This window comes from Muscardinus avellanarius (assembly GCF_963383645.1).
Source record: "Muscardinus avellanarius genome assembly, chromosome: 9".
Lineage (NCBI taxonomy): Eukaryota > Metazoa > Chordata > Mammalia > Rodentia > Gliridae > Muscardinus > Muscardinus avellanarius.
The window spans coordinates 53,293,508-53,310,177 of NC_137795.1; the positions used below are offsets into that span (position 1 = coordinate 53,293,508).

The following is a 16,670-nucleotide window of genomic DNA, read 5'->3' on the forward strand; positions in this document are numbered from 1 at the left end:
CTCGTCACCTGGCCACTGGCCATAAGCCTTATCCAGGAAATTTGCCACAGAGACAAACCTGGGGTTCTTTGTCCCTGGGCTTCAGCTCAATGTGGGTTCTCCTGTCCTGGATGAACAGGCAAGACCCAGTCACTTCAAGCTGACACTGAAATTGCTGGCCATCTGGACCAGACTCTAGCTTGACAATTCCACAGGATTTTGGTAACACTCTTTTATCTGACCACCAACAGTGGCTCGTACCCTATCTACTCTCTGCCCTTGCGCCTGTCAATGCCTCCTGAACCTCTGTGCTGCTTTAACCCTTTCAGTAACCTAAAATAAGTATGTTGTATAAAATGCAATTTAAGTGCTATAGACTGGAAAATTAAGACTGGAGTCAAAGAAGTTGTAATTGCTTTGGTCATGACACCAAATGAACCAATAGTATTTTCAGTGAATCGCCACCAATGAAAACTGGACAGCTTGAGTTTACTGTTATTAAATAAATTCTGACATTGTGGAAAGAAACACACATGTATGGTCAATGTTAATGACATAGTGTTCTCACCGCAAATTGCCTATCTCTCTGAGGCTGAGTTCTTCATCAGAGAAATAGGAGTAATAATAATTATAACAGTTTGAATTTACCTCTTGTTTATTGTCAGCATTACAGATCACAGTTTATATGCATGCTCTGTTGAGGGTAAAGGATTTGGACTTGTCTAGACATACACAGACATTTCTAATCATCCAAAAAAACAAAAAATACCTGAGCCCTACAGAGAGAAGGAGGGCAGGCAGAAGGTGAAGAAGGTTTGAGAATATCTCTGAGAGTCAAGGAGAACACAAACAGCAGTGCTGGATACACCTCTGACAGACCCGTCCCCATTTTGCAGCACTGCTTTGTGTAAATTAATCATCTCAAAGGCTTAATCTTTCTTGCCTTTAAATGTGTATGATGTATTTAGACAGGGCAGTAGGTTGCAGATAATCCACCTAGAGATGATGGAAGATATAGTAGAAATCGGCATATAATGTGGAGATCATTTTACCCAGCAGCTGCCCAGAAGATAAAAGGTGATGTGAAGGTAGCAAATATATTCATGAGTGGCCTTGAGACACTTTCAGAAGGAAGCTTGAGGGTTACTTTACAGATAGCGCATATCCTTTGTGATAAGAAGAGGCCAAGGCCAGAAACATTTTTGTGCTATTGAACTTTCTTTTTATCCCCTCTCCTGGGTATAGCAGAGGCAAGTTTGCATCCACCAAAACCCATGTCTTGTTTTCCTGGGTACACAGCTAGAAGAGACATTTCTGAGCCTTCCTTTCATTAGGTGGGGTCAAAGGGATGTGGGAGGAAGTGCTGCCCGCAGTTCCAGGCCTGGCACATAAAAACATCCAGCATGAGCCTATAAACTCCCTCTGATGATCAAATACAGAAAAACCTTCAGTGTTCTCTGAGCCCTCCTAACTGAATTACAGGATTTTTAAAACCTGAGTCCCTGGATGATGCTAGAGAGAGCTGTCCACCACCAGAAACTACACATCAGACTTGAGTGGGAAAGAGACTTGTATTGCATTAAGCCATTGGTATTGGGGGTTACACAGCCTAACAAATAAAACTAGTCAGCCAAATATTCTGAAATGCCATCCCTTCACGTCTTTTCAAAAAGTTGGTTATTGTTCTGACTCTATGCAAATGAGGGGGAAAAAATCAAGGCCAGACTATCTGAAACCACAGGCAGTCTTTGTTCACAAGTATGTAGGTATGCGATCTGTCCCCTAGCCAATCGTTACTTCAATCCTTGCACTATCTACCTGAAAACTATCAAGAGCACTGTCTTTTTCAGTTCCCCGTCTGAAAGAAAGTAGACATGTTCTAACTTCCATTTCAGCAGTATTGTTAAAAACATCACTGCACACTCAAAAAATCTGTCCTTTTTTTTCCCCTTAAAATAGGGTGTTGACCTCAAACAAAAACGGGTTTAGGCTACATCTACATGGGTGACCATGTGTGGCATAAAATAGACTTTCCAGCATGCGCTTATTTGGCAATGACTTAAAAGTACAACCAGATGTCTGCATGGAGAATAGCTCTTTTAGCCACAAATGTTTCCAATTTAAATACATTTGTTTTGACTCTATTTTGCTGCAGATGGAAAACATCCATTTTCTTTCTTTCCAGTGGGGATAGACAGTGAACGAACATTGGCAAATCTCGTAGAGAATGATTACCAGTGTAGACAAAACTTCAGTGAAAGTCATATTTCCATAAGGAGAATTTTTAAAAGACAACTTTGCATTTTAAATATGTTGGACCTTTTAAGAATATTTTTCCCCTGTAATTTGTACCATAAGTCCTAAACATCTGTATGTGTTTGATCCTAAGGAACTATCTTACTTTTAGTGATAAGTCAAATGAATCTATTTAGAATGACAGCCTAGCTTCTGGCTATACCATCAATAGCTACTGAGAATAGATATTTAGGATGTTATCAAATGTGTGTTACGTGAAAGTGTTTTATCAAATTTGCTTGCAACTGGCAGGTTGAAACATAACAGGAATGTAAATAACATAAAAATAACTGAACAACTTTTCTTATTTTTTAAAGAGCAAAACCAATGTGTACGTGACAAAGTCTAAAATGATCTTGGCAAGGGTACACATTCTGTTTTAAGAGCCGGGGACTTATATTGTAACTCATAAAGTACAATGTTTTCTTTAACCAAATTATCCTTAACATTGGTTATTTTAGTTTAACTTCATGTTCTGTGAGAAGCTTCCCAACGATTTTACATGAATATTCCCTGTTTTAGATATTTAAATGAAGAAAAAATTCAAATACTGTTTGAGCACTAAAATTATAATTAGTATTTCCCCTCAGAAAGTACAATTTCTGTCAGCCAAAATATAACATTTCCATAGATTGTTATATACAAATGTTTTTAAATATGAGCATAGCAACATACAAATATTAATTTTAAAATATTTTAAAATATAAGTCCTTTAAAAAGGAGTTAGAAATGTTAAAATGAAGATTAATTTTATGACAGTCATTAGATTGATGCAAGAATCTTTCGAGTGTTCAATTTATGATGTCATTCTTTGAGGAAAACATTCATATCTATACTTTCAGTTTTTCCTACTAGATAGCATTAATCTGTATTGTGAGATGTCATTTGTTTATCTTTTCATTAGATTTTCTAATGAATTTTCAGTCAATTAAAATTTCAGTCAATTAAAACAATGTCATATTCTTAAGAACCACTCTACTCACTCTTCATTCAATGTATGCTATTTAATATTTTGTCACTCGGTGCTTGATCAGTTGGGACTCAGCTATAGGATGTTGTTCTTACCTGTGGGGAGAAATTTAGGTTTCTCCTAGATTCCAGTTAAAGAAAATCCTGGAGATCTCATCCCTGTTGCAATCCTCTCCAGTGGCTCTCCCAGTTTGGTACCACTGGTGAAAATTTTACTTTTACCATACTACTGAGCTTAACATGATTCTGAAAGAGTCATAGATGGTTTAGATGATGCATTAGAATTACTGTTGGCTGGAAAAAGCATAGACTAAAGAATGCTTTTTAGCAGCATAGTAAAATGGACTTTCTCAAATTATCTGATATAATCTGGAAAAAGGAAATGGCAATATTTATCTGCTTTTATTTTTCCTCAATAGCCATATTTTGTTTAATTGATAAATTTAACATACTATATATGCTGGGAGTTTCCAATGAAAGAAAAGTAAAGAAGACAATCTCTTTTTTCTACTTGAGTTAAATATTGATTATACTGCATTTAATGTAAAAATCCAATAGGTCTATATTTTTTCTAAAACATTGATTATCTTATAGTTACTATAAAGCACTGTTAGTAGCAATATTTTCTATTATAAAATATATTCCTTGTGTTCTTATTTGTTGATAACTTGAAATATCTATCTTGGGTTTAAGAATAACTTGTCCCTTTACTTAAATAATACCTATGCCTATTTAGTACATTTTATAATAAAAGAAAAAATTTTTCTCCCATATCTTGACAGTTAATTTTTTTACTTTAAATATGACAAAAATGTCAACAGGACACTTAAACAATCACCATAGAGTTATTTTTAACTGTTATTTGAAAATAAAATTTCTAAAACTAGAGGAAAAATAAATACTTAAAAATGTTTTCCAAGCCAGGTGTGGTGGCATACATTTGTAATTCCATACATTTGTAATAATTTGTACTTGGGAGACTGAGACAGGAGGATCACAGGTAAATGGCCAGCTTCAGCTACTTAGTGAAACCCTCCTCAACTAATGAGAATCTATTTCAAAATAAAGAAAAAAAGTAAGGCCGGGTGTGTAGCTCAGAGGTAGAATGTCCCCTAGGTTCAATTTCCAGTAAAACACACACACACACACACACACACACACACACACACACACATATTTCATTCAATTATCAGAATTATTGAGATTTTTAAATTAGTTTGCAAAATTGTCTTTTTACCTGGTATGGTTTATAAATCAGTTCCCAGGTGAATAATATGAATTTGCTCAAATAATTTCTCTTTTATTGTCATTGTTGTCTTACCCTATGAGATATTAAAGGTTTAAATATCTATTGAAAAGTGAGACCTTTAAAATAAATATAAAATATAAAATGTCTATCCTATTAATTAAATTTTTCTTAGAATGCTTAGTTTCACTCTGGCTAATGTAATCTAGACAGGATAAATTTTAATATTTCTGAAATTATTCATATGGCTTTTACCTACTCTCATAAAAGCATATGTGCCCTTTTTAAAATCAGAAATTTATTGGGGTCTAATTGATATTTTATAGTACCTTATAGTTATAAAATATAGTCAGACTATAAGTTTATGGTAGTTTCATTATGATCTGTAGTACAAACATTGAAAAATCCATGTTCCTTGCTTTCTGAAAGTAAAAAAGAAAATGGTTAATTTTAGGAATTTCAAATAGGAATAAATTTATGACATCATTTTACTTTACAGTACAATTTTTAAATGGTTAAGAATTGTTGTGAAAATGTATGGCAAAAAACACTACTCTAATCAATGCAGTAAACAGTAGTTTCCATTCATAAATGACAGCATGGACCAAAGGAAAGTATTAGACTCTAAATCTGGTATATGGTGACCAACAATGAGCGGTCAAATTGGAAGATCTTGACTCAGTAAAACTAAGTAACCATAGGAAGGAAGTTAAAACATACTATAAGAGTAATACAGTGTTAAACACATGAAAAACATGGTCCTATAACTTCAGAACACTTATGAAATTATTGCTATAATGCACTGAAATCCATGTAAAATTGTATTTTCTATGTAAGACTAAAGTTTTCAGGACAACGAAAAGGAAATTTCAGGAAAATGAAAATTATCAGGACCCATGAATAAAAAATATATTTTAAAAGTCCCCAAAGTAAATGAGATTTGAAAAAGGACTCAAAAGGATAATTGAAAGAGTGTAAACTTGATAAGCAACAAATGCTTAATTTATTACTAATCTTCTTAGTCATTGATTTCTATGTCTATTTACATAAATTGAGTTTTGGAGAAAATAAGACAAATCAATAAGACAAGAGCCATCTAGAAGTGAACTTAAATTTTGTCTCAGTTTTCTTATAAGTTCTTATTCAACTATACCTTTTTCACCTCTACCAACACTTCACCATTTTATTGCCCAAAATAAAAAGAACACACATTTCAAAAATATATTCTCAAATTAGTGAATATGACACTCTATTCTTGTTTAGTTGTTTGTTTGTTTGTTTGTTTGTTTGCGGTGCTGGGGTGGAACCCAGGTTTTTTTCTACCTCCTAGCTATACTCCCAGGCCTATTTTATATATTATTTGGAAACAGGGTCTTAGTTGTTGAGAGCCTCACTAAGTAGCTGAGGCTGGCTTCGAACCTGTGTGATCCTCCTGTCTCAGCCTCCCGAGCGCTGGTATTACAAGCATGCACCACCATGCCTGGCTATTCATTCTTAGTTTCTACACTAGATAGAATTATTCAACCATAAGTTTGTATCAGTTGATAATGAACATGAAAATTACTAGAAATTTATTGAAAATGGGAGCTAGATAATAATGTAATTGTTACCTGGTTTATGATGAAAATCATAACATTATGACATTAGGCCTGTTGGTGGACTACAAGTAATGGACAAAGTATTACTCCTATATTTAAATAATTTATGCTGAAAATAAATGCAAACGCTTAGAAATGAAAATTCAAATGTCAAGGAAATGTGTCCTAAAAAGCAGAAAGCATGGATGACAGTCTTGCGATAACATTAACATACCAATTTTCTACTTTGGGCAAATAATTTGATTTCTCAGTTTTTCTACTCTAAAGCAGAGATAATAAAATCTCTATCCCAAAATTTTATGTGAATTAAATGAGATAATTTATGTAAAGTTCTTATTATAAAAGTAGACAAATCTAGGTAGAAACTAGTTAACAAAGGTGGCTGATCCTCTTCACAGTAATAATGCATTTTAAATTATTTGAGTAAGTACACGCTTTGTACTGTGTAGATAAGCCTTAAAAATATGTAGCACATGATGCCATAACTATCTGCTTTTGTATTCATGTGGTTATAGATACTAAATTATGCACATAGGCCAGTGCTTGTTAGCTGAGATACACAAGCATATTCTGGATTCTTTGAGTGACTAATAATTATAAGCAAGCACAGCAACACCTTCAATGCCTCTGCTTGCACATGTGTTTATAATCTTGTTAGCACTGTTAGCAATAAAAATTATAGCACTGAACCTATTGATATGATAAAAAGCAGCTATCCCATATATGTTATTAAAGTCATGTTTAAATATTTCTATAAGTATAAAGGATAAAAACCTTTTTTCAGTGAAATTCACAGTATAAAAGGTTTAAATTTGGTGTAATTAATATGACAGTATTATAATATGTATTTTTAATGAGAAAAGAGTAGAGAAAAATGCAAAATGTTACCAATATACTTAAATGAAATGAAATAAAAATAATTTGACACTGTACTTTATAAAAGGACAGTTGTACAATAATTCAAGAAAAATAAATTGTTAGACTTTATCTACTAAATTGTATGTGGAAAATATATTTTGAGAATTAATTTATTTTTTAGCAATATATCAAATTAAATTTGTTTCCAAACCAGACGTGGTGGTGCATGCTTGTAATCCCAGCATTTGGGAGGCTGACAGGAAGATCATGGAGTGAGACCGGTACAAAATAAAGAATAAAAAATCGGGTAGGGGTGTAGCTCAGAGATAGAATGTCCCTGGATTTCATCCTCATTACCACACAAAAAAAATTAAATTAGTTTCCATTTGAATGTCTTTATTATTTATAGCTAAAAATAAGTTTTTGGTGCATAGTTATATTTAGTTATAAACATTAAGAGTTTTTGTTCTATTCTAATTATAAACAGTTTATTATTTTGTAGTACATTATGAACTGTTTTAAATTTTGTAGAGAAAACGATCATTTTATTTTATTTATGGTTCCCGCTCATCAGGAATTTAAATAGGCCACAGTGGGAATTGCTGGTTCCGCAATGGCTCAGGAGGTTCAAATGGCTGCAGGTGACTTTAATTGAGTTATGTCTAGAATCATCTGGAGGCATCTTTCTCACACATCTAGTGCTGGTAAGAATCTAACAATCTCTCATCTGGGACTATCAGCAAAAGTGTCAACATGTATCCTCTTAATGTGCTTGGGTTTTCTCAGACACAGTGGCTTCAGACTTCAGACATCATCACTCAGAAATCCCAGAGCAATTTAGCTAAGAAATAAGGTTCCCAATCTTTTGTAAGATCCACATAGCATTACTTCCACCATACAATATTGGTCAAAGCATCAGATCACACTCAGATGTAAGGCAAAAGGACTTAAACCGACTTCTTGGTGGAAGAAATGTCACTTTGTCATCTTTGTTTTAAAGTATACTAGTGTGCCCTCTAACCATAAATATATATATATATATATATATATATATATATATGTGTGTGTGTGTGTGTGTGTGTGTGTGTGTGTGTGTGTGTGTATAATCTTATTAGCTTAATATACTTATCCTCTTCCAAGGCACAGTGATCAAGCTCATGGTCAGGAATTTCATCATTTAAATCAGAACCAGATATAGATGAGATTTCTCAAATCAGTTTGTTACTAAATATTCATTTAGTTCTGACCATCTCCTACAACCACCACCACATCTGACATTCAATGGTGAAATTATGTCACAAATACTTTTTATATTGTTTTATAATAATTCCTCAAAGCATTCGGATTTGCCCGTGAATTATTTGATTAGGACCCAGGTCTTCTCACTGAAAATGATTATCCACAGAATGTGGCTCCACACAAGCTATACTTTTTCTTCTTGGTCTGTGTTCACATTTTAGTTTAATGCTTATAAAAGTTTGAAAATATAAAGACCTTGGTTTTTTTTTTTTACTATCTGTATCTCTCTCAATCCAATCTCATCTAATTTGTTAAAAACACTGTCAGTTTTTATGCTTAATTATAATTTACTTCATTAGACAAAATCCATATTCACAAATATCTTCTACTTAAGTCTTTCACTATTTTAAGTCCTAATTTAATGGGACTGTGGTAAGACAAAGCCCTTAAGGTTCTTGGAAATCCAAGCATTTAGTAGTTTCTCCAGTCTACCCTTAAGAGTCTTGGGAGAGCGAGGTGTGGGATCTCAATTAAGGTGTTCTGTTTTGTTGTTGTTGTTGTTCATTTTGTTTTGTTTTTCTCTTAAATGTAGTTTTATTTTTACCCTAAGCCATGTTTTCCTGGTGATGTTATGGGTCTGATCACTGGCTTGAGATGGTTCTTACTTTCAGACTCCATTGCCTGAGAAAAAGTTCTAAGTTCTCCAGTTTTGTTTGTTTGTTTGTTCTTTGTGGTTTTGTTTGTTTCTGTTTTCTTTTTCTTTTTTGGTCCCACTTTTGCCCGCTATGATGGTGCGCCCTTCTAATCCCAGTATTTGGAAGGTTCTCTGCAACTTAGTGAGACCCTGTTTCAAAATAAAGAATAAAACAGGATTGGGGGTCTAGATTGGAGATAGAATGTTCCTGGATTTCATTCCCAGTAAAACACACACACACACACACAAATAAAATTGAAGTTTGTTTTTTAGTTTATATTTCTATTCTAGAACTTTATTATAAGCTGGTAGAAGAAACCAAGTAATACCTTTGGCATAATGGTTAGAATTTTCTTAGCTATAATTTTTATTACTTCAGGTACATATTTTTTTAATGTTATTACATGTGCAAAGGTGCCAAATTTTCTACAATCTGACGAGAGAGTCCCCTTTCCTCCAGGTTCCAATAGCATGTTTTGCAATTATTTTCTACATTTTAAATATATATTCAAGGACTGGCAGACTTCCATATATTTGGTTCCTAAACTAGCATGTTACGTATTTTTAAATAAAACTCCCGGTTTTTTGTTCCATTATCAAATTCTAGTTTTCTATTTCTGTATAACAAGTCCCCAAATGGAAAGAAACCAACCATTTTATTTTTTCTCATTATTTTACACTTCAAATTTTTTAAATAGAGTTCAGTGGAGAAAGCTTGCCTCTGCTTCATAGTTCTTGGAACCTACCTCAGCTATAATGAAAAGAACCACAAGCAGTAACTTAAATGACTGGAGACTAGAATATCTTGAGTCTTCTATGCTTGCAAGTCTGGCACTTGACCTGGGAGGATTCAGACACTAGACATAGCTGGAATCCTTTATTTAATAGAAACGATAGACAAAAGACTCCACTTGACTTGGGCTTCATTACAACATGAAATTTTTAGGGTACTCAGACAGACGTTTTACATGATGACTCAGTTTTCTAAGAGTGTTCCAATAAGTGGTAAAACCTGTGTTAGCCATTTATATATATCTAACTTTAAAAATCACATAGAATAACTTTTATAATAGTCTTGTGGATCATGTAGTCACACGCTTGATAAAATTCAAGAAGTAAGAGGAGAATTTACTTTTCTATGGAAGAGGAGTCAAACATGATGGAACCATGTTCTATAGCCACCATAGTAATACATAAATAATAGAAAAATAATAGTAATAAACTTTATGTTTTATAATACAAAATAAAATCCTATGTGTATTCTTAAAGTACATGCTTCATATTTTTAAAAAATTATATAGATTTTTATGTGAATATCCATCTAAAGATATTTCTTTACTTTTATATATTCAATTTGGATAGATAATGCCACATACTCTCCAATACTGAATTGATAAAATTGTGAATATCTCAAGTATAGGCAATTAAATATATTTACATAGGTTATATGTAATATATATTAGTAAACTTATTAAAAACAAATAAAAATTCAAAATACTATACTCTTTTTATTAGTCTTCCTAAATAATCAAAGTACAGTCTTTTCTGCTATCTCTCTCTCTGACTTACTCAACCATTCCAGTTCTTTTATATTTCCTTCGTGCTTGAGAAAAAAAAAATAAAAAAAATAAAAAGTTGGGGACAAAAGTAAATAGGAAGTCTCATATTAATGTTTTAAATTAAAGGTTTTATTAAAGGCATCACAGAGCTAGAATTTTCAAGGCTAACCACAGAACAAGCTGGGCATGGTGGTGCTCTCTTGTAATCCCAGTACTTGGGAGTCTGAGACAGGAGAATCACAAGTTCATGGCCAGCCTCAGCAACTGGTGAGGCCCTCAGCAACTTAGACTGTTTCAAAATAAAAAATAAAATAGGGCTGGTAGTGTATCTCAGAAGTAGGATGTCCCTGGTTTCAATCCCCAGGACCACAAAATAAGCAAATACACAGAGAAGATAAAGACGCATAAAATGGCTACAATTTTACTCTCTTCTTCAAGCCATTTCTTACTCTAAAAGCTGAAGATGAAGAGTAACTGGGCAAAGATTTCAACAGAACCAGAATTTCATAAAGAGGATACTCATAAATCCAACAGGTTTTCAGATGAGACTGATGATTTACATCACAGGAAGCAGAGTATAATGAAATTTTATCAGGTTTCATCATCATCGAAGCTATATTTGAAAAGTGTTTATAAATTAAGAATGTTGTCACAAAAGAGGAAACAAAAATATTTACTGTAAAAAAGAAAATTTAAAAATGTATTAAGTAAAACAAATAAATTAATAGAGGAGATTAGGTAAAGCTGAAAAGTGACAGCAAACTGAAAAACTGAGAAGATATCTATCTAAAGTTACTAAGGTATGTAAGCATGAAATAACCCCCAAAAAGTATTATAAAAACATACATGTTTTTAAAATGTCTAATATATGTATAATTTGGTTTGTAGAAGAGGAAAATTTGATTTGGAAGAAACAATATTTGAATAAAAAATAGTGAAGATTTTCTAAGGTTGACAGAAAATAAGGCACATATTAAGGAAACACTACAAAAACATGAGTAAAGTCAATACAAAAAAACTATTACTAATGACATAATATATATTTGCCTGAAACTAAATAAAAAGTGAACATTGAACAGTAGTCAGGAAAAATATATATATTTCAGCATCCAAGGATAAAAAATGCTCTATTTACTAATTCTCCAATTAAAAAAGTGGACATCACAGAGAAATAAAATTAATGTATTTTTCAAAAGTTGTAAAAATTTCCAAACTAAAAATCTATAGCCATGAAGGTTTTATAAAATATCATAGAAGAAAAACTTCATGAATTTTTATGAAAAAAATATTTAGAAAAATAACCTTAACTACTGAAGAATAAAATAGTATATGGCCTTCATCAATATTATGAATTTCTATTTCTATTCATTGGAAGATGCCATTAGGGAAATGAAAAGACAAGCCCCAAAGATTAGAAAATGTTTTTAGTGTATACATATATAAAAGGACTTTAAGGATATTATACTATAAATATTCCTAATAGTAATTAAAAAGAAAATCAAAACAAAAAATGATTAAACATTTGAACAGATACCTTACAGAAGTGTGTGTGTGTGTGTGTGTGTGTGTGTGTGTGTGTGTGTGTGTGTGTAACTGAGGATTGAAACTAGAGGCATTCTGCTTCTTATCTACACCTCCGGCCCTATTTTTTTTTTTTTTTTTTTTTTTTTTGCGGTACTAGGAATGGAACCCAGGGGCATTCTACCTCAGAGCTATATCCCCAGCCCTACTTTTATTCTTTATTTTGAAACAGGGTCTCACTGAGTTGCAAAGGACCTCACTAAGTAGCTGAGGCTGTCTGCAAACCATGATCCTCCTGTCTCAGCCTTCCAAATGCTTGGATTACAAGTGTGTGCCGCCACACCTGGCTCGTTCCAGCCCTATTTTATTAATTTTGAAACAGGGTCTTCCTAAGGCAGAGGGTCTCACTAAGTTGCTAAAGCTGTTTGCAAACCTGTGATTCTCCTCAGTCTCCCAAATACTAGGATTATAGGCATGTGCCACCACACCTGGATGAAAAGTTCTTTTAATATTTAAAAATCCACCAATAATATTAACTGTATTAAGAAAATGTAAAAAAAAACTCTTTGAGGTGTTGAAAAATAATTTGGTAGCAATTATATGACATAAAAGTCTTTGTAAACTGTAAATATAAAGGATTTTCTACATAAAACCTATAGCAAACATAAACTTATAAAAAAAAAAGGTGAGAACTTTTCCTTTGGATGGGAAAAACTAAAATGCTATATGATATCATTATTTTTTAACATTCTACTTAAGACTTTGTCTAGTCAGTAAAAAGATGGCAAGTAAAAGATAATAATGAAAAAAGAAACCTAGTTGTCACTTATTCCAAATGAAATGAATTTTGCATGAGATAACTAAATATACCTATAGTAAACTGTTTTTAAAAAATAAGTAAATTTAACAAGTTCACATTATAGAAAAATTAATTATAATACCCTAACCCAGGAAAATTTTAAATTTAAAATTTTTTATTTGTCTTATTAAGCACTACCTATAAAAACATAAGACACCTAGGAATGGGTCTTATTAATGTTTTGCAAGATTGCACAAGAAAAATAAAAACCACCATATTTTGCATTCTAAAATCTAAGTTGAAATGCAAAAAGCTAGAACAGAAAACCTTTAAATAAAAAATGGAGGACTTATTCACTGCATATCAAGTATTACTACAAAGCTATAATAAATATAATTTTGCTTAGTGTAAAACATTAGAACCACTGTATTTGTACATTTTTATCTTTAATTTCTAATATAATAAATATTAGTGGATATGTGTTCATTAGGTAATAATTTTTTCTCTATAAAGTTAGATATATTTTGTGTATATATATACTCTAATTCAGTAAAAACTTTATTAACATAAATAGTATTTAACATGAGAGTGAAGATTTTGTCTTCAGAGATAATTATCTTTTTTCATTAACATACAGATGATTTTAGATTATAATTTTTTAATCTAGATTATCATTCTTAGAAAATGAATAAAGTATATCTAAAATTAGAAATATCAAACTTATTTCCTTTTTATTACTTCTCTTTTCCATATTTAATCATAGATGGAGATTAAAAAGCATTACTAAAGCTTTCATCATTTTTATGAGGTAATTATTTGGCTGTCTTTTAACCATTCTGTTATCTGAATAACAGCAATATAATATGGCAATGATATATTTTTTAAATACAATTTCATATTGGTAAGGCAAGCTGATCTTAAGATTTTCGGCAACAGAGATATTAGTTCAAGACAATGAAAGATTATCAACGAAATACACTAGAAATACCCTGCAAGTTTTCTAGGTTCTGGTCCAATGTATCAAACAGAATGATCTGTAGTCTTGGATATAAAAGATTGGTACTTTACTTCTAGGAATAGAGAACAAATATTTGTTCCTTCCTAAGCTATACTAGGAACTGTCCATATTTACATTAATGTTTATCAATATGACAGTGAAATAGGTGAATATTTTTCCTCTAGAATTTAACATAGAAGAGGCTGTCACCCATCATTACTCTGGCCAGAGGGCAAATATTAGCCTTTATTGTCAAAGCTGGTGTCCTTCAAATCCATCCTAAACCTATCAGTCACCAGAAGTGATTTTAAAGATGTTAGATCTCTAATCATGGCACAGTTATTATTCTCTTGCCACTGTAACAACACTCTTTAAAAAGTAACAACCTAGCTGATGCTGACTGAAAATGAAAATATTCCATAAATAAGTTAACACTGGGGATTGTTGGTGGCCCCAAAATGATCCATAAACAAAAATATATGAGAACTAGCATTCTATAAAGTATTCTCTTAGCCAAAATCCTGTCCATTTTCATATAATCACATTTCAGCAAATTCATCTTTTGGATGATCTAATTCTCTCTGGATGTAAGTGATTCTTCACTTGGGTCTCCTGATTTGGACACACTTATGAGGGTCATATAACACATTTCATTTTTAGTTTATAGGAATTTGAACAGTCAGATTGAACAACTAGAGGTTGAAATTTAAAAAAAAATAAGAAGGCTTTTCCCTTTTTTTTATACTTTTAACATTTTCTCTCAAGATCCAACATTTAACTTTCACTGAACAGCAATCTCAGAAGTATGCCTCTTAGTCAGTTCCCTAGAGAAAATGGTAAACCAATAAAAACAGAGACAGTACAATCATTTTTGGCACAAGAACATAACTTATTTGAAGACATCAGGAAGCATCAATAAAATGTAGTGATGCACAAGATAAATGGAACTGTAATACACTGTAGAGTTATAGATTAAAGAGTGTCTCTTCTCCTAATATACACGTCAATCTAACAAGGAGATGGTCTAAATCTCCCTAGTGTCTATCTGGCCATGGGGTCATCCTGGGAAGATACAGTACAGATTATATGGACATCCACAAATAGAACACTGAAAATAAACAGAGGGATTTATGTCTTCATGGATTTCAAGAGATAAAGTTTCAATTGGAGAATTATAGTGTTTAGCCTTGTAGAATGTCACAGTTTTGAGAGTTAAGAAATACCTTAGCTGAAACAGCCATTTATGAAATACTTAACTCCTTAATATAAAAAGAAAAAAGAAGGAAAGAAAACCCCAAGTATTGTCCTTTATATTTAAGAACTTAAAGTGAAAGGAAAATGAATTAGGTGCTCCAAGACAATATCTGTGTGATAAGTTGAGCCTCAAACTAATTGAGTTTTACAAAGTGAATACTCATCTCATTTATATATATATAATTTTTGGGTGGTACTGGGGGTGGAACCCAGAGGCTTTCTATCTCCGAGCTATACTCCAAGATTTATTTTATATTTTATTTAAAAACAGTGTCTCACTAAGTTGCTGAGAGCCTCACTAGTAGCTGAGGCTGTCTTCGAACCTGTGTGATCCTCCTGTCTCAGCCTCCCAAGCATGGGGATTACAAGCATGCACCATCACACCTGGCTTTAATATTTTTATTTTGAGTTTATTTTCTATTTTAAAGTTTAAATGTGAAAATATTTATTAACATTACATTTTAAAGTAGATGATTTTAATAAATATTAGTAAATCATATTCAGCAGACTTCAACTTCATTTTATTTTGAATAGTGTCACTACTCATAAAACAAATGACATAGTATCATTAAAATATATTTAATCAAAGAAATAACACTTAATAAAGTTTTTGCACTTACCAGACCATTTTTTAAAAATATAAGCTTGAGGGGAGAGATTCAAAATGGTGGCTTTGGGACACAGCACAACTCAGTAGCTGGAACAAATAAAATTCAACTACCAAGAAGGCAAAATCTAGACAAATAAATAAACAAACAAACAAGCAAACAAAGCAGCGGAAGATATTCACAAACAAAAACACAAATGGGAAACACCAGCAGAAGGACATCCAATACTCTGAATGTGAGATCCACTGCTAAGTGCCCCAGCATGTGACTGACCTGGTATGGCGGCCAGTGCCACCTCAGGTCCCTCAATTGCCAGCTTCAGCTCCACATCCCCAAGAAGTTCCAACAAGAAATCCTAGAACTTGAAATGCAGAAAGTGGTGGCAGAGCTCCAACATCTTAAGTGACCAGCACTACTTTTCAGGGACACAGAAAAAGATCCAAAAGCCTGTGTGCTCACCAGAGGTGGCACCTGCAGTGGCGTACTGTGCTCTCCAGAGACCTGGCCCACAGGACAGCAAGGTAACCATGTTGCATTACTTGTTACTTGGCAGAGAATGGCCCAGAGCAGCCGTAGAACCCTGGCAGGCTAAGACCTGGCAACCCAACCTGGAGGGATTTCAGTTAGAATCTCCAGAAACAAGGAAAGGCCCATTGAGCTTGAGGCACAGTGCCTGAACAGGGTCACAGAGGGTCACTTCAAGACTACACTGGACCCCTCTGCTCTTGCGAGTAGGGAGGTGCAGGCCCAGGGCGGGAAGGTACAGAGCACAGGGACCTGAGATCACAGAGCCCAGGGTGGAGAGTGCAGAGCCAGGGCTGGAGAGCTTGAAGCCCAGGAACTGGGGGAACAAAGCCCAGTGCTGGAGGGCATGAAGCACAGGACTGTAAAGTGCTGAGGCCAGGGTGGGGAAATACAGAACCCTGAGCTTACAGGGAACTCATTTACAGTGACAACCAACACCCTGACACCTAAGCACAAAGCTGTCAGAGGTGAGAGGATGCAAATACTCATAAAATTGGTCAAAAAGCTAACAATATGTTACAGAGTAAAT

The 16,670-nt window shown here is 33.2% G+C and overlaps 1 protein-coding gene across 1 annotated transcript in view; it reads right to left on the reverse strand.

The window, feature by feature from the left end:
* LOC308266790 (cadherin-related family member 3-like) overlaps positions 1-16,145 on the reverse strand; it is a gene marked incomplete at both ends in the record, with an annotated part of 136,443 nt that extends 120,298 nt beyond the window's left edge. Inside the window, one exon of the mRNA XM_080701189.1 lies at positions 16,076-16,145. Within this exon, the coding sequence (XP_080557315.1) occupies positions 16,076-16,145 (70 nt within the window). The remainder of the gene's footprint in view (positions 1-16,075) is intronic.
* Between the last annotated feature and the right edge of the window lie 525 nt (positions 16,146-16,670).